The sequence below is a fragment of the Lithobates pipiens genome, unplaced genomic scaffold, assembly GCF_037356315.1.
Source record: "Lithobates pipiens isolate NorthernLeopardFrog02 unplaced genomic scaffold, aLitPip1_a1.2 Scaffold_343, whole genome shotgun sequence".
In the NCBI taxonomy this organism is placed as follows: Eukaryota; Metazoa; Chordata; class Amphibia; order Anura; family Ranidae; genus Lithobates; species Lithobates pipiens.
In genome coordinates this window covers 24928-45695 of record NW_027507806.1, presented here as the reverse complement: position 1 = coordinate 45695, position 20768 = coordinate 24928, and the positions used below count along the sequence as shown (strand labels likewise).

Below are 20768 nucleotides of genomic sequence, written 5' to 3'. Positions count from 1 at the left end.
TGTAGGACACGTGAGCAGGTACAGGGTCCACCATGCATGCTTATACAGGGGTAGTGTTTGACTTGTTGTAGGACACGTGAGCAGGTACAGGGTCCACCATGCATGCTTATACAGGGGTAGTGTCTGACTTGTAGGACATGTGAGCAGGTACAGGGTCCACCATGCATGCTTATACAGGGGTAGTGTCTGACTTGTTGTAGGACATGTGAGCAGGTACAGGGTCCACCATGCATGCTTATACAGGGGTAGTGTCTGACTTGTTGTAGGACACCTGAGCAGGTACAGGGTCCACCATGCATGCTTATACAGGGGTAGTGTCTGACTTGTAGGACATGTGAGCAGGTACAGGGTCCACCATGCATACTTATACAGGGGTAGTGTCTGACTTGTTGTAGGACACCTGAGCAGGTACAGGGTCCACCATGCATGCTTATACAGGGGTAGTGTCTGACTTGTTGTAGGACATGTGAGCAGGTACAGGGTCCACCATGCATGCTTATACAGGGGTAGTGTCTGACTTGTTGTAGGACACCTGAGCAGGTACAGGGTCCACCATGCATGCTTATACAGGGGTAGTGTCTGACTTGTTGTAGGACACGTGAGCAGGTACAGGGTCCACCATGCATGCTTATACAGGGGTAGTGTCTGACTTGTTGTAGGACATGTGAACAGGTACAGGGTCCACCATGCATGCTTATACAGGGGTAGTGTCTGACTTGTTGTAGGACATGTGAGCAGGTACAGGGTCCACCATGCATGCTTATACAGGGGTAGTGTCTGACTTGTTGTAGGACACGTGAGCAGGTACAGGGTCCACCATGCATGCTTATACAGGGGTAGTGTCTGACTTGTTGTAGGACATGTGAACAGGTACAGGGTCCACCATGCATGCTTATACAGGGGTAGTGTCTGACTTGTTGTAGGACATGTGAGCAGGTACAGGGTCCACCATGCATGCTTATACAGGGGTAGTGTATGACTTGTAGGACACGTGAGCAGGTACAGGGTCCACCATGCATGCTTATACAGGGGTAGTGTCTGACTTGTTGTAGGACATGTGAGCAGGTACAGGGTCCACCATGCATGCTTATACAGGGGTAGTGTCTGACTTGTTGTAGGACATGTGAACAGGTACAGGGTCCACCATGCATGCTTATACAGGGGTAGTGTCTGACTTGTTGTAGGACATGTGAACAGGTACAGGGTCCACCATGCATGCTTATACAGGGGTAGTGTATGACTTGTAGGACACGTGAGCAGGTACAGGGTCCACCATGCATGCTTATACAGGGGTAGTGTCTGACTTGTTGTAGGACATGTGAACAGGTACAGGGTCCACCATGCATGCTTATACAGGGGTAGTGTCTGACTTGTTGTAGGACATGTGAACAGGTACAGGGTCCACCATGCATGCTTATACAGGGGTAGTGTCTGACTTGTTGTAGGACACGTGAGCAGGTACAGGGTCCACCATGCATGCTTATACAGGGGTAGTGTCTGACTTGTTGTAGGACATGTGAACAGGTACAGGGTCCACCATGCATGCTTATACAGGGGTAGTGTCTGACTTGTAGGACATGTGATCAGGTACAGGGTCCACCATGCATGCTTATACAGGGGTAGTGTCTGACTTGTTGTAGGACATGTGAACAGGTACAGGGTCCACCATGCATGCTTATACAGGGGTAGTGTATGACTTGTAGGACACGTGAGCAGGTACAGGGTCCACCATGCATGCTTATACAGGGGTAGTGTCTGACTTGTTGTAGAACATGTGAACAGGTACAGGGTCCACCATGCATGCTTATACAGGGGTAGTGTCTGACTTGTTGTAGGACATGTGAGCAGGTACAGGGTCCACCATGCATGCTTATACAGGGGTAGTGTCTGACTTGTTGTAGGACACGTGAGCAGGTACAGAGTCCACCATGCATGCTTATACAGGGGTAGTGTCTGACTTGTTGTAGGACATGTGAGCAGGTACAGGGTCCACCATGCATGCTTATACAGGGGTAGTGTCTGACTTGTTGTAGGACATGTGAGCAGGTACAGGGTCCACCATGCATGCTTATACAGGGGTAGTGTCTGACTTGTTGTAGGACATGTGAGCAGGTACAGGGTCCACCATGCATGCTTATACAGGGGTAGTGTCTGACTTGTTGTAGGACATGTGAGCAGGTACAGGGTCCACCATGCATGCTTATACAGGGGTAGTGTCTGACTTGTTGTAGGACATGTGAACAGGTACAGGGTCCACCATGCATGCTTATACAGGGGTAGTGTATGACTTGTAGGACACGTGAGCAGGTACAGGGTCCACCATGCATGCTTATACAGGGGTAGTGTCTGACTTGTTGTAGGACATGTGAGCAGGTACAGGGTCCACCATGCATGCTTATACAGGGGTAGTGTCTGACTTGTTGTAGGACATGTGAGCAGGTACAGGGTCCACCATGCATGCTTATACAGGGGTAGTGTCTGACTTGTTGTAGGACATGTGAGCAGGTACAGGGTCCACCATGCATGCTTATACAGGGGTAGTGTCTGACTTGTTGTAGGACATGTGAGCAGGTACAGGGTCCACCATGCATGCTTATACAGGGGTAGTGTCTGACTTGTTGTAGGACATGTGAGCAGGTACAGGGTCCACCATGCATGCTTATACAGGGGTAGTGTCTGACTTGTTGTAGGACATGTGAGCCGGTACAGGGTCCACCATGCATGCTTATAGAGGGGTAGTGTCTGACTTGTTGTAGGACATGTGAGCAGGTACAGAGTCCACCATGCATGCTTATACAGGGGTAGTGTCTGACTTGTTGTAGGACATGTGAGCAGGTACAGGGTCCACCATGCATGCTTATACAGGGGTAGTGTCTGACTTGTTGTAGGACATGTGAGCAGGTACAGGGTCCACCATGCATGCTTATACAGGGGTAGTGTCTGACTTGTTGTAGGACATGTGAGCAGGTACAGGGTCCACCATGCATGCTTATACAGGGGTAGTGTCTGACTTGTTGTAGGACACCTGAGCAGGTACAGGGTCCACCATGCATGCTTATACAGGGGTAGTGTCTGACTTGTTGTAGGACACGTGAGCAGGTACAGGGTCCACCATGCATGCTTATACAGGGGTAGTGTCTGACTTGTTGTAGGACATGTGAGCAGGTACAGGGTCCACCATGCATGCTTATACAGGGGTAGTGTCTGACTTGTAGGACACGTGAGCAGGTACAGGGTCCACCATGCATGCTTATACAGGGGTAGTGTCTGACTTGTTGTAGGACATGTGAGCAGGTACAGGGTCCACCATGCATGCTTATACAGGGGTAGTGTCTGACTTGTTGTAGGACATGTGAGCAGGTACAGGGTCCACCATGCATGCTTATACAGGGGTAGTGTCTGACTTGTTGTAGGACATGTGAGCAGGTACAGGGTCTACCATGCATGCTTATACAGGGGTAGTGTCTGACTTGTTGTAGGACACGTGAGCAGGTACAGGGTCCACCATGCATGCTTATAGAGGGGTAGTGTCTGACTTGTTGTAGGACATGTGAGCAGGTACAGGGTCCACCATGCATGCTTATACAGGGGTAGTGTCTGACTTGTTGTAGGACATGTGATCAGGTACAGGGTCCACCATGCATGCTTATACATGGGTAGTGTCTGACTTGTTGTAGGACATGTGAGCAGGTACAGGGTCCACCATGCATGCTTATACAGGGGTAGTGTCTGACTTGTTGTAGGACATGTGAGCAGGTACAGGGTCCACCATGCATGCTTATAGAGGGGTAGTGTCTGACTTGTTGTAGGACACGTGAGCAGGTACAGGGTCCACCATGCATGCTTATACAGGGGTAGTGTCTGACTTGTTGTAGGACACGTGAGCAGGTACAGGGTCCACCATGCATGGTTATACAGGGGTAGTGTCTGACTTGTAGGACACGTGAGCAGGTACACGGTCCACCATGCATGCTTATACAGGGGTAGTGTCTGACTTGTTGTAGGACATGTGAGCAGGTACAGGGTCCACCATGCATGCTTATACAGGGGTAGTGTCTGACTTGTAGGACATGTGAGCAGGTACAGGGTCCACCATGCATGCTTATACAGGGGTAGTGTCTGACTTGTTGTAGGACATGTGAGCAGGTACAGGGTCTACCATGCATGCTTATAGAGGGGTAGTGTCTGACTTGTTGTAGGACATGTGAGCAGGTACAGGGTCCACCATGCATGCTTATACAGGGGTAGTGTCTGACTTGTTGTAGGACATGTGATCAGGTACAGGGTCCACCATGCATGCTTATACAGGGGTAGTGTCTGACTTGTTGTAGGACATGTGAGCAGGTACAGGGTCTACCATGCATGCTTATAGAGGGGTAGTGTCTGACTTGTTGTAGGACATGTGAGCAGGTACAGGGTCCACCATGCATGCTTATACAGGGGTAGTGTCTGACTTGTTGTAGGACATGTGATCAGGTACAGGGTCCACCATGCATGCTTATACATGGGTAGTGTCTGACTTGTTGTAGGACATGTGAGCAGGTACAGGGTCCACCATGCATGCTTATACAGGGGTAGTGTCTGACTTGTTGTAGGACATGTGAGCAGGTACAGGGTCCACCATGCATGCTTATAGAGGGGTAGTGTCTGACTTGTTGTAGGACACGTGAGCAGGTACAGGGTCCACCATGCATGCTTATACAGGGGTAGTGTCTGACTTGTTGTAGGACACGTGAGCAGGTACAGGGTCCACCATGCATGGTTATACAGGGGTAGTGTCTGACTTGTAGGACACGTGAGCAGGTACACGGTCCACCATGCATGCTTATACAGGGGTAGTGTCTGACTTGTTGTAGGACATGTGAGCAGGTACAGGGTCCACCATGCATGCTTATACAGGGGTAGTGTCTGACTTGTAGGACATGTGAGCAGGTACAGGGTCCACCATGCATGCTTATACAGGGGTAGTGTCTGACTTGTTGTAGGACATGTGAGCAGGTACAGGGTCTACCATGCATGCTTATAGAGGGGTAGTGTCTGACTTGTTGTAGGACATGTGAGCAGGTACAGGGTCCACCATGCATGCTTATACAGGGGTAGTGTCTGACTTGTTGTAGGACATGTGAGCAGGTACAGGGTCCACCATGCATGCTTATACAGGGGTAGTGTCTGACTTGTTGTAGGACATGTGAGCAGGTACAGGGGATGATAGGAAGAAATATACAAGAAGTGAGAGTCCAGCCGGGGTCACCAGGAAATCGTGTTGTGTTTTTTCAGTATGGAGCACCAAACATTTACAGATAAAATCCTGGCCTGGCAAATTGTTTCTGTAATCTGCAATCAGTTATATTTGTGGATTTGGATATTATGGTCAGGTATTCAGATATTCCTGGTAATGCCTTTGGAAATGACCATGTTTTCTATAGAAGAGATCTGACCTGATGAGTTGGTTCTGGTAATTCCACACACGGATCCGTCCATCTCTTCCACACGTGGCCAGCAGATTGAGTGCAGGAGAGCAGCACAGACCTGAGGAGACAGAAAGTCACGTCTCATACAACATCCCACTCAGCCCATCCTGAGATCTCCGACAAGTCATCCCACACTGGTTGCCAAGACTGCCTGCCGCCTGCCATCCAACAACCAGTGACATCACAAGGAGGAGAGCGAGGCCCCAGCATTCATAGTGGAGGAAGACTGCCTGCCATCTAACAACCAGTGACATCACAAGGAGGAGAGAGAGGCCCCAGCATTCAGAGTGGAGGAAGACTGCCTGCCATCTAACAACCAGTGACATCACAAGGAGGAGAGAGAGGCCCCAGCATTCAGAGTGGAGGAAGACTGCCTGCCATCTAACAACCAGTGACATCACAAGGAGGAGAGAGAGGCCCCAGCATTCAGAGTGGAGGAAGACTGCCTGCCATCTAACAACCAGTGACATCACAAGGAGGAGAGAGAGGCCCCAGCATTCAGAGTGGAGGAAGACTGCCTGCCATCTAACAACCAGTGGCATCACAAGGAGGAGAGAGAGGCCCCAGCATTCAGAGTGGAGGAAGACTGCCTGCCATCCAACAACCAGTGACATCACGAGGAGGAGAGAGAGGCCCCAGCATTCAGAGTGGAGGAAGACTGCCTGCCATCTAACAACCAGTGACATCGCAAGGAGGAGAGAGAGGCCCCAGCATTCAGAGTGGAGGAAGACTGCCTGCCATCTAACAACCAGTGACATCACAAGGAGGAGAGAGAGGCCCCAGCATTCAGAGTGGAGGAAGACTGCCTGCCATCTAACAACCAGTGACATCACAAGGAGGAGAGAGAGGCCCCAGCATTCAGAGTGGAGGAAGACTGCCTGCCATCTAACAACCAGTGACATCACAAGGAGGAGAGAGAGGCCCCAGCATTCAGAGTGGAGGAAGACTGCCTGCCATCTAACAACCAGTGACATCACAAGGAGGAGAGAGAGGCCCCAGCATTCAGAGTGGAGGAAGACTGCCTGGCATCTAACAACCAGTGACATCACAAGGAGGAGAGAGAGGCCCCAGCATTCAGAGTGGAGGAAGACTGCCTGGCATCTAACAACCAGTGACATCACAAGGAGGAGAGAGAGGCCCCAGCATTCAGAGTGGAGGAAGACTGCCTGCCATCTAACAACCAGTGACATCACAAGGAGGAGAGCGAGGCCCCAGCATTCAGAGTGGAGGAAGACTGCCTGCCATCTAACAACCAGTGACATCACGAGGAGGAGAGAGAGGCCCCAGCATTCAGAGTGGAGGAAGACTGCCTGCCATCTAACAACCAGTGACATCACAAGGAGGAGAGAGAGGCCCCAGCATTCAGAGTGGAGGAAGACTGCCTGCCATCTAACAACCAGTGACATCACAAGGAGGAGAGCGAGGCCAAGGCCCCAGCATTCAGACTGGAGGAAGACTGCCTGCCATCTAACAACCAGTGACATCACGAGGAGGAGAGCGAGGCCCCAGCATTCAGAGTGGAGGAAGACTGCCTGCCATCTAACAACCAGTGACATCACAAGGAGGAGAGAGAGGCCCCAGCATTCAGAGTGGAGGAAGACTGCCTGCCATCTAACAACCAGTGACATCACGAGGAGGAGAGAGAGGCCCCAGCATTCATAGTGGAGGAAGACTGCCTGCCATCTAACAACCAGTGACATCACAAGGAGGAGAGAGAGGCCCCAGCATTCAGAGTGGAGGAAGACTGCCTGCCATCCAACAACCAGTGACATCACGAGGAGGAGAGAGAGGCCCCAGCATTCAGAGTGGAGGAAGACTGCCTGCCATCTAACAACCAGTGACATCGCAAGGAGGAGAGAGAGGCCCCAGCATTCAGAGTGGAGGAAGACTGCCTGGCATCTAACAACCAGTGACATCACAAGGAGGAGAGAGAGGCCCCAGCATTCAGAGTGGAGGAAGACTGCCTGCCATCTAACAACCAGTGACATCACAAGGAGGAGAGAGAGGCCCCAGCATTCAGAGTGGAGGAAGACTGCCTGCCATCTAACAACCAGTGACATCACAAGGAGGAGAGAGAGGCCCCAGCATTCAGAGTGGAGGAAGACTGCCTGCCATCTAACAACCAGTGACATCACAAGGAGGAGAGAGAGGCCCCAGCATTCAGAGTGGAGGAAGACTGCCTGGCATCTAACAACCAGTGACATCACAAGGAGGAGAGAGAGGCCCCAGCATTCAGAGTGGAGGAAGACTGCCTGCCATCTAACAACCAGTGACATCACAAGGAGGAGAGAGAGGCCCCAGCATTCAGAGTGGAGGAAGACTGCCTGCCATCTAACAACCAGTGACATCACAAGGAGGAGAGCGAGGCCCCAGCATTCAGAGTGGAGGAAGACTGCCTGCCATCTAACAACCAGTGACATCACGAGGAGGAGAGAGAGGCCCCAGCATTCAGAGTGGAGGAAGACTGCCTGCCATCTAACAACCAGTGACATCACAAGGAGGAGAGAGAGGCCCCAGCATTCAGAGTGGAGGAAGACTGCCTGCCATCTAACAACCAGTGACATCACAAGGAGGAGAGCGAGGCCAAGGCCCCAGCATTCAGACTGGAGGAAGACTGCCTGCCATCTAACAACCAGTGACATCACGAGGAGGAGAGCGAGGCCCCAGCATTCAGAGTGGAGGAAGACTGCCTGCCATCTAACAACCAGTGACATCACAAGGAGGAGAGAGAGGCCCCAGCATTCAGAGTGGAGGAAGACTGCCTGCCATCTAACAACCAGTGACATCACGAGGAGGAGAGAGAGGCCCCAGCATTCAGAGTGGAGGAAGACTGCCTGCCATCTAACAACCAGTGACATCACAAGGAGGAGAGCGAGGCCAAGGCCCCAGCATTCAGAGTGGAGGAAGACTGCCTGCCATCTAACAACCAGTGACATCACGAGGAGGAGAGCGAGGCCCCAGCATTCAGAGTGAAGGAGGATTTCACTTCCTCCTCCTCTGCACCTAGTGTGTTTTGGCTCCACCCACCTCCTGCCTTCATCTTCTCTGGCACTGAGCCTGACTGAGGGAAGGGAACTGTGCCAGGATTAGAGTCTGTCGACCTGCCTGAGGTGAGGACTGGCACTGTGGATTGATTGAAACATATGTGTCATGTGGAGCACGATGTGTGCCATGATGAGGGAGTATGTGCTGGCAGCAGAGGATAGATAACGGGATGGGAGGAGGAGGTGGTCACAGCCTTAGAACTCAGGGGTTCGTGCTGGGACTTGTAGTCCTAACCTTTTGGGGATATGAACACCTAAAAATGAAGGACTACAGGTCCCACTGTCCCAGCATGAACCCCTCAAAAAGCTGAGGATGTGTGCCCCCGGCCCCCCAACTAGTGAAGGACTACAGGTCCCACTGTCCCAGCATGAACCCCTCAGAGCTGAGGATGTGTGCCCCCGGCCCCCCAACTAGTGAAGGACTACAGGTCCCACTGTCCCAGCATGAACCCCTCAGAGCTGAGGATGTGTGCCCCCGGCCCCCCAACTAGTGAAGGACTACAGGTCCCACTGTCCCAGCATGAACCCCTCAGAGCTGAGGATGTGTGCCCCTGGCCCCCCAACTAGTGAAGGACTACAGGTCCCACTGTCCCAGCATGAACCCCTCAGTGAAGCACTACAGGTCACAGCATTAACCCGTGAGATCTAAGGGATCACATCCTTAGATGTAAATATGTTTATGTTATATTATTATTCGCGATTTATATAGCGCCCACAGTTTACGCAGCTCTTTACAATTTATAGGGGGGACAACACAATTACAGTACAATACAAAAGGTTCAGGAGGGCCCGGCTCGTAGAGCTTACATTCTAAAGGGAGGGGGTGGTGGTAGAACAGGTAATAGCTGCAGAGAATGATTTGATGGGGGGGCTCGGGGACAGTTGTTAGGTGGGGTGGGGTTGGGATCGGCTTCCGAGAATAAATGAGCTTTCAGGGAATTCCTAAAGGTGGACAGGGTAGGGGCTGATCGGACAGACTGGGGCAGGGAGTTCCAGAGGAAGGGAGAGGCTCTGGAGAAGTCCTGAAGGCGAGTATGGGAGGAGGTAACAAGGGAGCTAGAGAGCAGGAGGTCCTCGGAGGAGGGGAGGGGACGATTTGGGCGATATCTGCAGATGAGGTTGGTGATGTAGGGGGGGGGGGGGTTGATGTTGTAGATGGCTTTGTATGTTATGGTGAGCATTTTGAATTTTACACGGTGGGGGAGGGGAAGCCAGTGAAGAGATTGGCAGAGAGGGGCGGCAGTCACGGTTCGGCTAGTGAGGTTTATTAGTTTAGCAGCAGCATTCATAATAGACTGAAGGGGGAGGAGCCTATGTAAGGGTCGGCCATTAAGGAGAGAGTTGCCGTAGTCGGGAAATAATCACGGAGTGAAGAAGTTGCTTTGTGGTGTCATTAGTCAGGAAGGGTCGATTCTGGAGATGTTGTGGAGGGGAAGGCGGCAGGATTTAGCCAGTGATTGGATGCGGGGAGAAGGAGAGGTCAGAGTCAAGGATTACACCCAGGACCCAGGCATGTGTGGAGGGACCGATGGTTGTGTTGTTGATATTAATGGTGAAGTCATGGGGGGAGGGGAATCGTGAAGGAGGAAATATACAAGCTGAGTTTTAGAACGATTGAGTTGGAGGAAGTGGTGTGACCTCCATACCAAAATGTCATTCTGTAAGTTGAGGAGACGGAGGGGGGTGAGTTGAGGAGACGGAGGGGGCGAGTTGAGGAGACGGAGGGGGGTGAGTTGAGGAGACGGAGGGGGCGAGTTGAGGAGACGGAGGGGGCGAGTTGAGGAGACGGAGGGGGCGAGTTGAGGAGACGGAGGGGGCGAGTTGAGGAGACGGAGGGGGCGAGTTGAGGAGACGGAGGGGGCGAGTTGAGGAGACGGAGGGGGCGAGTTGAGGAGACGGAGGGGGTGAGTTGAGGAGATGGAGGGGGTGAGTTGAGGAGACGGAGGGGGTGAGTTGAGGAGACGGAGGGGGGTGAGGTGAGGAGACGGAGGGGGGTGAGTTGAGGAGACGGAGGGGGGTGAGTTGAGGAGACGGAGGGGGTGAGTTGAGGAGACGGAGGGGGGTGAGGTGAGGAGACGGAGGGGGTGAGTTGAGGAGACGGAGGGGGGTGAGTTGAGGAGACGGAGGGGGTGAGTTGAGGAGACGGAGGGGGTGAGTTGAGGAGACGGAGGGGTGAGGAGTGGAGAGATAGATCTGGGTGTCGTCGGCATAGAGGTGGTATTGGAAGCCATGGGAGGTTATCAACTGGCCCAGGGAAGAGGTATAGAGCGAGAATAGGAGGGACCCAAGGACGGAACCTTGGGGTACCCCAACAGAAAGAGGAGGGAACATATGTTATATGTTTGTAGGATTTTTAAAAAACAAAAAATGTACACTGTAATGTCCCATGCTATTATAATTATACATTTATATAGCTCTGACATATTCTGGAGTGTAGTACTTGGGGTTTATTTAGCAATATGTCTTTTTATTGGGGGAGGAAACATACAAACAATACAGAGAGATCCTGGTGGGAAGGGAACAGAAGAGCCCAGCAAGGGATGGATCAATCCTTAAGCCACAATCTTACCTGTTATTTGGTCCTGGTGGTCATCACTTGGTGGATGGTCCTTCCTAGTCTCTGTCCTCAGACAATACTGTACCAGGCTGTATGAGGCATTGGAGGTGTCATGGAAGGCCACAAAGAGCTGGCACTTGAAGCTGCACATTTGTCCAACTGGTTGGGAGCAGAAGAAGCTCATATAAAGACTCAGACTTTCCTCAGCATGAGCAAAAAACCTCCAGACCTTCACGGTCAGATCTGATCCTGAGGAAGAGTTGGGAAGAAAATCAACAAACTCTGTTCACAGTACTGAGGGCTCATTGAGAAGGAAAAAAGGAGGAGAAAAGTACATGGAGAAAAGTACATGGAGAAAAGTACATGGAGGCCACAAAAACTGGCATCAGTTCCAAGGACCCCACATCCTGACCAAAACTTGGGGCTTTAATGCTCCAATCCTGGATGTCTGACATACGGGATCCTCCCAAACATGCTAAAAATGAGGCCTCAGACCATGTGAAATTTGTACCTTGTTTACCTTTTCTTCCTAGATTTTTAACTTTATTGAAATGTCATAAAAACAGCGAGGAAAGGAGGAGCCAATCATTACCATAGAGATGACTGAGAGCAGGAAAAGGAGGCGTCAATCATTACCATAGAGATGATCAAGATTGAGGAAAGGAGAAGCAAATCATTACCATAGAGATGACAGAGAGTGAGGAAAAGAGGAGCAATCATTACCATAGAGATGACTGAAAGCAGGAAAAGGAGGCGTCAATCATTACCATAGAGATGATCGAGATTGAGGAAAGGAGGAGCCAATCATTACTGTGATGGGAGTCACTTTGGGTGGGGGGCTTGTGGAACCCAGCTTACCTTGGAGATCTCAGGAAACTCCTTGTCCAGCTCCCTTGGCCCCCTCCTATGTGTAAATCACCCTGTGTCCTTTAGGGGAACAGGGTGACGGAGAAACCCCAGCCTGATCTGTGCTAGTCGGATTCACTGTACAGCCACAATGGACTGTTGTGTGTGTATATATATATATATATATATATATATATATATATATATATATATATATATATATATATATATATATATATATATATATTTTTTTTTTTTTTTTTATTGTGTTGTCTCATGCTGTTGTGAACTATTTGCTGGGATCGTTTGGGGTGTGACTGTGTCCCATTGTTCTGTTGTGTCTGTCTGCCTTAGGAGAAGTGTATTATGGGATGGATGTTTCTATTTGTGTTCCTGGTATGTAAACCGGGGGCAGGGCAGAGGGGGAGGGGTCTTCTAGGTAATGGCAGGGTAGAAGGGACACACAGGATACTGTCATCCTAAGGGGTCTTCTAGATAATGAGGTAGAAGGGGTACACAGGATACTGTCACCCTAAGGGGTCTTCTAGGTATTGGCGGTGTAGAAGGGACACACAGGAAACTGTCACCCTAAGGGGTCTTCTAGGTAATGCCGGGGTAGAAGGGGCACACAGGGTGACTTACCTGCAGATATGATGTAGTTGTTCTTTGGGTCACATGTCAGAGAGGTCACCTGGCTGGGGCTGTGTGCTGTAGTCTGGTAGAGGAGTTTGCCGGAATACCAATCACAGACACGCAGACTTCCATCATCGCTCCCAATTATCGGGAAAAACCTGGAAATCAAGTGATTACATTTCAACAATCAGAAATAGAAAACTGAAGCAACACCACAAAGTATGTATAATAGTGATGAGAGCCTTACAACTATACAAAGTGTCAGGGTGTCATTGTTCTGGGACCCCCAAGTGTCAGGGTGTCATTGTTCTGGGACCCCAATTGTCAGGGTGTCATTGTTCTGGGAACCCCAAGTGCCAGGGTGTCATTGTTCTGGGACCCCCAAGTGTCAGGGTGTCATTGTTCCGGGACCCCAATTGTCAGGGTGTCATTGTTCTGGGAACCCCAAGTGTCAGGGTGTCATTGTTCCGGGACCCCAATTGTCAGGGTGTCATTGTTCTGGGAACCCCAAGTGTCAGGGTGTCATTGTTCCGGGACCCCAATTGTCAGGGTGTCATTGTTCCGGGACCCCAATTGTCAGGGTGTCATTGTTCTGGGAACCCCAAGTGTCAGGGTGTCATTGTTCTGGGAACCCCAAGTGTCAGGGTGTCATTGTTCTGGGACCCCCAAGTGTCAGGGTGTCATTGTTCTGGGACCCCCAAGTGACAGGACATCATTGTTCTGGGTCTCCCAAGTGTCATCATTCATCAATATCTTCCCAGTTGAAAACCTCACCATCATTCCCCAATATCTCCCCAGTAAAAGAATCCACCATCATTGCCCAATATCCTCCCAGTGGAAGATCCCACCATCATTCACCAATATCCTCCCATTGGAAGACCTCACCATCATTCACCAATATCCTCCCATTGGAAGACCTCACCATCATTCACCAATATCCTCCCAGTGGAATATCCCACCATAATTCCCCAATATCCTCCCAGTGGAAGACCTCACTATTGTTCACCAATATCCTCCCAGTGGAAGACCTCACCATAATTCCCCAATATCCTCCCAGTGGAAGACCTCACCATCATTCACCAATATCCTCCCAGTGGAATTTCCCACCATCATTCACCAATATCCTCCCAGTGGAAGACCTCACCATCGTTCACCAATATCCTCCCAGTGGAAGACCTCACCATAATTCCCCAATATCCTCCCAGTGGAAGACCTCACCATCATTCACCAATATCCTCCCAGTGGAATTTCCCACCATCATTCACCAATATCCTCCCAGTGGAAGACCTCACCATCGTTCACCAATATCCTCCCAGTGGAAGACCTCACCATAATTCCCCAATATCCTCCCAGTGGAAGACCTCACCATCATTCACCAATATCCTCCCAGTGGAAGACCTCACCATAATTCACCAATATCCTCCCAGTGGAAGACCTCACCATCATTCACCAATATCCTCCCAGTGGAATTTCCCACCATCATTCACCAATATCCTCCCAGTGGAAGACCTCACCATCGTTCACCAATATCCTCCCAGTGGAAGACCTCACCATAATTCCCCAATATCCTCCCAGTGGAAGACCTCACCATCATTCACCAATATCCTCCCAGTGGAAGACCTCACCATCATTCACCAATATCCTCTCCAAGTGAAATATCACACCATCTTTTCCAAATATCCCCCCAGTGGAAGAATCCACCATCATCCCCCACTATCTCCCCAGTGGAAGAATCCACCATCATCCCCCAATATCTCCCCAGTGGAAGAATCCACCATCATCCCCCAATATCCCCCCAGTGGAAGAATCCACCATCATCCCCCAATATCCCCCCAGTGGAAGAATCCACCATCATCCCCCAATATCTCCCCAGTGGAAGAATCCACCATCATCCCCCAATATCCCCCCAGTGGAAGAATCCACCATCATCCCCCAATATCCCCCCAGTGGAAGACCTCACCATCATCCCCCAATATCCCCCCAGTGGAAGAATCCACCATCATCCCCCAATATCTCCCCAGTGGAAGACCTCACCATCATCCCCCAATATCTCCCCAGTGGAAGACCTCATCATCAAGGCAGTTCAGCTCAAGAAGATAAAGTAATTTACCGGTTTGTCATTTCTCTGTCTAGGCCAGGTGGTCCTTTGTCTTCTCGCTGCATCACCACTTGCTTCCACTCAGCAACTGCCACCTCCTCGTCCATAATGTTGGAGTAGAGAGTGAAGCACCGAGGAAGGGATTGGTCACTGCTAACTTTCACCTTCCTCAGGACACTCATAGGATTGGCCAAGGCATTGGCTTTAAGGAGCTGTCCATCCTTCATCAGAACACAAACAGTCTCTCTGTGTATGCAGTAATCTGCCACCAGCAATCTGCCATATGTCTGTAGTGAGAGTGTTGATATAAGATCTCCAGTGACTGCCGATAATACCCTCACCGTGCCATCTGAGCACACACACAGAGCTCTGGCAGGAAAGGGTCTCCCAACCACTTTCATATCCTTCACATTCGTTCCCAGAGGGCAGTGAAGTTTGTATAATTGTTGTATCTGCCAGATGTGGATGTCAAAGCTGCTGTAACAAAGAACATGTTCTGCATTATCACCGAACGTTTCTATTCCAGTCGGAGACCCGGATATCTCCAGTTCTTCACATTGCTCCTGAGTGTTTAGGTCCCACGTCCGAATAGTTTTATCTTCAGAGCCGGAGATGAGGGTCCTTCTAGAGGTGCTCAGGGACAGAGCCGTGATGGGACCTAGGAGTGGTGGGCACAACCATTACATCTTCGTACAAAGCTACTGAACGGAATAGGACAGACACCATTAGTGGTATTTATCCAATAAAACTTTCCATTATTGGTTAACTAGAGAAGATCTGAGACACAATAAACCATCATACACAGAATGACCAAAGTCTTCTACACTTTACAGTACATCCATATTGGCCTCACCCCACTTCTATTCCACTTCACTTCTCAGTACTGCCAGAATAACTAAAGTGGTGTATGTTCCTTCCTAACCTTATTCTAAGCTTCTACTTACCCCACGCCACCACCATGCTTCAAAATGGTTTGACTCTACTTAACCTTTACAATGCTCTCAAGCCAAATCCATACTACCTTCACTGTACTATACATCTACTGTACACTGAATAATGCCGGTCTCACCCTTCTATTCTACATCACTTTTCAGTACTGCCCTCACACTACTACTGTACTCTCCATAATGCCCTCACTTTACTACACTTTTGTGCTATCCATAATGCCCTCACCCCACTTCTACTCTACAATACATGACTTCTCAGTACTGCCCTCACACTACTTCTATTGTACGCTCCATAATGTCCTCAATCTACTACACTTCGGTACTCTCCATATTGCCCTCACCCCACTTCTACTCTACATCACTTCTCAGTACTCCCCTCACACTACTTCTACTGTACTCACCATAATGTCCTCAATCTACTACACCTTTGTACTCTCCATATTGCCCTCACCCCACTTCTACTCTACATCACTTCTCAGTATTGCCCTCTACTACACTTATGTACCCTCCATATCGTCCTCACCCCACTTCTATTCTACATCACTTCTAAATACTGATGTCATTCTACATCACTGCTAAGATCTCAATCAGACTTCTTTATATACTTCTGACAGCTTGCAACCCTCTACTTCACAATAACGTAAGAGGGCAAGCTCCAATGGTCATCTAGGTGAGGGGGGCACTGCTATTTCAATTGTATTTCTAACCATATTAGTCATATCACTTCATGATTATTACTGAAAATACATTTATTGTATAGATGCTGAACAAAGCTGGTCTAAAGGGTCAGTGTACTACTCCCTATTTCTGGGGTCAAGCACCAAATACTGTGATCTGTCAGATCTGTTCATTACCTGTATGTCCAACAAATACAGCTATGAGCTGCCCTTCACCACCCCACACTTTGACAGTGCAGTCTCTGGATCCTGAAATCAGCAGATGGAGATTCTCAGAGTATACCAGGCTGGATATTAATCTGTCAGGAAAACAAAACCTGTTATACACGGCATCCAAAGACTAGTGACCCAACCACCTCCAACCCAACAATCCTACAGATGGAGATTCTCAGAGTATACCAGGCTGGATATTAATCTGTCAGGAAAACAAAACCTGTTATACACGGCATCCAAAGACTAGTGACCCAACCCCCTCCAACCCAACAATCCTACAGATGGAGATTCTCAGAGTATACCAGGCTGGATATTAATCTGTCAGGAAAACAAAACCTGTTATACACGGCATCCGAAGACTAGTGACCCAACCCCTCCAACCCAACAATCCTACAGATGGAGATTCTCAGAGTATACCAGGCTGGAAATTAATCTGTCAGGAAAACAAAACCCATTATACACAGCATCCAAAGACTAGTGACTCAACCCAACAATCCTACAGATGGAGATTCTTAGCCCTTGTACACACGGTTGGACATTCCGACAACCAAATCCGTCGGATTTTGTCCGAAACTGTTGCATACACACGGTCGGACAAAGTTGTCGGAAAATCCGATCGTTCAGAACGTGATGACGTTATTTCGTTACGACGGGACTACGTTCAGGCTAGTAGCCAATAGCTTTGGTGTAGGAATTTGATCTGAGCATGCGTGGCACTTTGTCCGATCGGAATTCTCTACACATGATTGGACAAGGTCCGATCGGATCATGTTGTCGGAAAGTTTTGTAGCCAAGCTGGAAAACGTGGTCCGTCAGATATTCAGACGGAAACAGTCCGATGGAGCCCACACACGGTTGGATTATCCGACAACACGGTCTGATCGGACATTTTCCGTCAGAATGTCCGACCGTGTGTACAAGGGCTTACAGTATACCAGCCTGGAAATGAATCTGTTTCAGGAAAACAAAGCACATTATACACGGCATCCAAAGACTAGCAACCCAACTTGACCCAACCATCCAACAGATGGAGATTCTCAGAGTATACAGACTGGTAATTTTCCTGTGTCCGGTAAATAAACCCATTATACATGACATCCAAACACTAGTAACCCAACCCAACAATCCTACAGATGGAGATTCTCAGAGTATACCAGGCTGATAATTATCCTTTGTTAGGAAAATAAACCCATTATACACGGTATCCATAGACAAGTGACCCAACCTATCCCAACCCAACAATCCTACAGATGGAGATCCTCAGAGTATACTAGGCTGATGATTATCCTGTGTCAGGTGAATAAACCCATTATACACAACATCCAAAGACTAGTGACCCAACCCAACAATCCTACAGATGGAGGTTCTCAGAGTATACCAGGCTGGTAATTATCCTTTGTTAGGAAAATAAACCCATTATACATGGTATCCAGAGACAAGTGACCCAACCCAACAATCCTACAGATGGAGGTTCTCAGAGTATACCAGGCTGATAATTATCCTTTGTTAGGAAAAAAAAACCCATTATACACGGTATCCAAAGACTAGTGACCCAACCCAACAATCCTACAGATGGAGGTTCTCAGAGTATACCAGGCTGATAATTATCCTTTGTTAGGAAAATAAACCCATTATACATGGTATCCAGAGACAAGTGACCCAACCTATCCCAACCCAACAATCCTACAGATGGAGATTCTCAGAGTATACTAGGCTGATAATTAATCTGTGTCAGGAAAATAAACAAACACATAGATGGCAACCAAAGACTAGTGACCCAACGCAACCCAACCCAACAATCTTACAGATGGAGAATTTTCAGAGTATACCAGGCTGGTAATTATCCTGTGTCAGGAAAACAAAGCACATAATACAGGGGTTCCAAAGACTAGCAACCCAACTTGACCCAACCCAACAATCCTACAGATGGAGATTCTCAGAGTATACCAGGCTGGTAATTATCCTTTGTTAGGAAAATAATCCCATTATACATGGTATCCATGGACAAGTGACCCAACCTATCCCAACCCAACAATCCTACAGATGGAGATCCTCAGAGTATACTAGGCTGATAATTATCCTTTGATCAGTCCATCTGCATGGATGGTTTCCATAGGTCTTTACATAGTAAGATTGTACAATCAGATTGTAAAAATGTGTGGCCAAGAGAATATTTTTTTTTTTACTCCAATTTTCTTGCAGTTTGATAGATTGATTTTGTGATGTAGATGGGATCCTGAATATATCAATTCGCTATAAATGGGGAAAGCGACATTACTTTGGTCTCTATAAAGTAGAATGAGATTGGTTCCCATCTTCCAACACTCTACTTCCTGTGTGTGTCTATACAGGACAGGAAGTTCTAGAATGGAGACTACTGATCATCATCTGCAGCTTTCACACCTTTCACACAAGGGTACAGTATACCAGGCTGATAATGAATCTGTGTCAGGAAAATAAACACATTATACAGTAGACGGCATCCAAAGACTAGTGACCCAACCCAACAATCCTACAGATGGAGATCCTCAGAGTATACCAGGCTGATAATTATCCTTTGTTAGGAAAATAAACCCATTACACATGGTATCCATAGACAAGTGATCCAACCTATCCCAACCCAACAATCCTACAGATGGAGATCCTCAGAGTATACCAGGCTGATAATTATCCTTTGTTAGGAAAATAAACCCATTACACATGGTATCCATAGACAAGTGATCCAACCTATCCCAACCCAACAATCCTACAGATGGAGATCCTCAGAGTATACCAGGCTGATAATTATCCTTTGTTGGGAAAATAAACCCATTATACATGGTATCCATGGACAAGTGACCCAACCTATCCCAACCCAACAATCCTACAGATGGAGATTCTCAGAGTATACCAGGCTGGTAATTATCCTTTGATCAGTCCATCTGCGGTAATTAATCTCTGTCAGGAGATTTACTAAAACTGGAGAGTTTAAAATCTGGTGCAGCTGTGCGTACAAACCAATCAGCTTCCAGGTTTTATTGCTAAAGCTTATTGGAAGAAGCTGAAGGTAAGCCTGGATCACATGGGCCAAATATTGGCCGGTATCAGCTGGTTCAACAGAAACCAGCCAACATTCGGCCCGTGTGTACAGCTGTCCTAACAGATGCCAGTCTAAGGAGAAGCTTTTATCAAAGGGACATGCTGGAAATCCATTGGCAGCCAATGGCTATGACCACTGATCAGTGTGTCCTGGTGGGTGGACGGCCCTCCAGACAGAACAAAATAACTTAGCGGGTGAAAGAGGTGCACTAACATCTAATAGTTAGTACTGTGAACTCTCTGTTGTTGTTTTTTTCGTTCAGCCTTCTGGGTTGAACAAAACAAGACTCCCTGTGTGTACCCGCCTTTAGAATCTGATTGGCTCCCATACACAGCTAAACCAGATTCTGGAGTGCTCCAGTTTTAGTAAATCTACCCCAGTGTGTCCTAATAGCAGTGGATTTGTACTTTTTCCCCCACTCTTCTTATTCAGTTGTCAGAAAGGCAGTAGGAGGATGAAGCACCCATAGTGACAGTTGTGTAATGCTGATATGGGAACCTGTCTTATGGGTGTAGCACCCTGGAGTTTAGTCAGGGAGCTCCTCACAAATTTACTTGCCAGGAGTAGTTATCCTGGTTGATTGATAGAGATCTATTGATTTCTCCCTAAGTTTGGCCTTGTTGCACTTTTCTCTTCTACCACTAGTTGGCCGGGTACTTGGTGGTACTAGATATGAGAAGGACAACCCAAGGTCAGGTTATGGGTATATGGGGTATCTCAGCCAATGGGCAGGGGTTTTCTTGAATCCCTTGGCCTGCTGGGAGCGCCTATATATTCTGGTAGAGTCAGGCGATCCTATGCCACCTGGACGGCTGTCGGGGTGGACGTGTGTCGTATGCCCCACGCTGCTAGGCCAGAGATTGGGTCTATCATGGCAGCATCTGGCTACCAGGCTGTGTGAGGGCCTATCCAGAAGTAAGAAGGCAGCGCAGGGTTGGGATTGCGGTTCGCAGTCCAACCAAAAGTGATGGTTCTGTCGGCCGGAGAACCTGTCATGGTCGGAGGTAGAGGGGAAGCTTAAAAGGGACCATCCACCTTATTAGCAGGGACCACCATGAGAAACTGCAGCAAGTACCGGAGCAGTATTCTCACCGAACGGCACGGTGGACAATCAGAAAATTTCAAGTCAGGGACCCAACCTGCGGAGGTGACACTTGCAGAGCAGCCTTGTGTGGTCATTAGAATGTAAGCTCCTGTGGTACA

The 20768-nt window shown here is 48.8% G+C and overlaps 1 protein-coding gene across 1 annotated transcript in view; it reads right to left on the bottom strand.

The window, feature by feature from the left end:
- Positions 1-20768, bottom strand: part of LOC143955163 (WD repeat-containing protein 97-like) — a gene marked incomplete at its 3' end in the record, with an annotated part of 49384 nt that overhangs the window by 16741 nt on the left and 11875 nt on the right. Inside the window, 5 exon segments of the mRNA XM_077465257.1 lie at positions 5439-5529; positions 11085-11321; positions 12561-12709; positions 14662-15307; positions 16451-16572. Coding sequence (XP_077321383.1) covers positions 5439-5529; positions 11085-11321; positions 12561-12709; positions 14662-15307; positions 16451-16572 — 1245 coding nt within the window.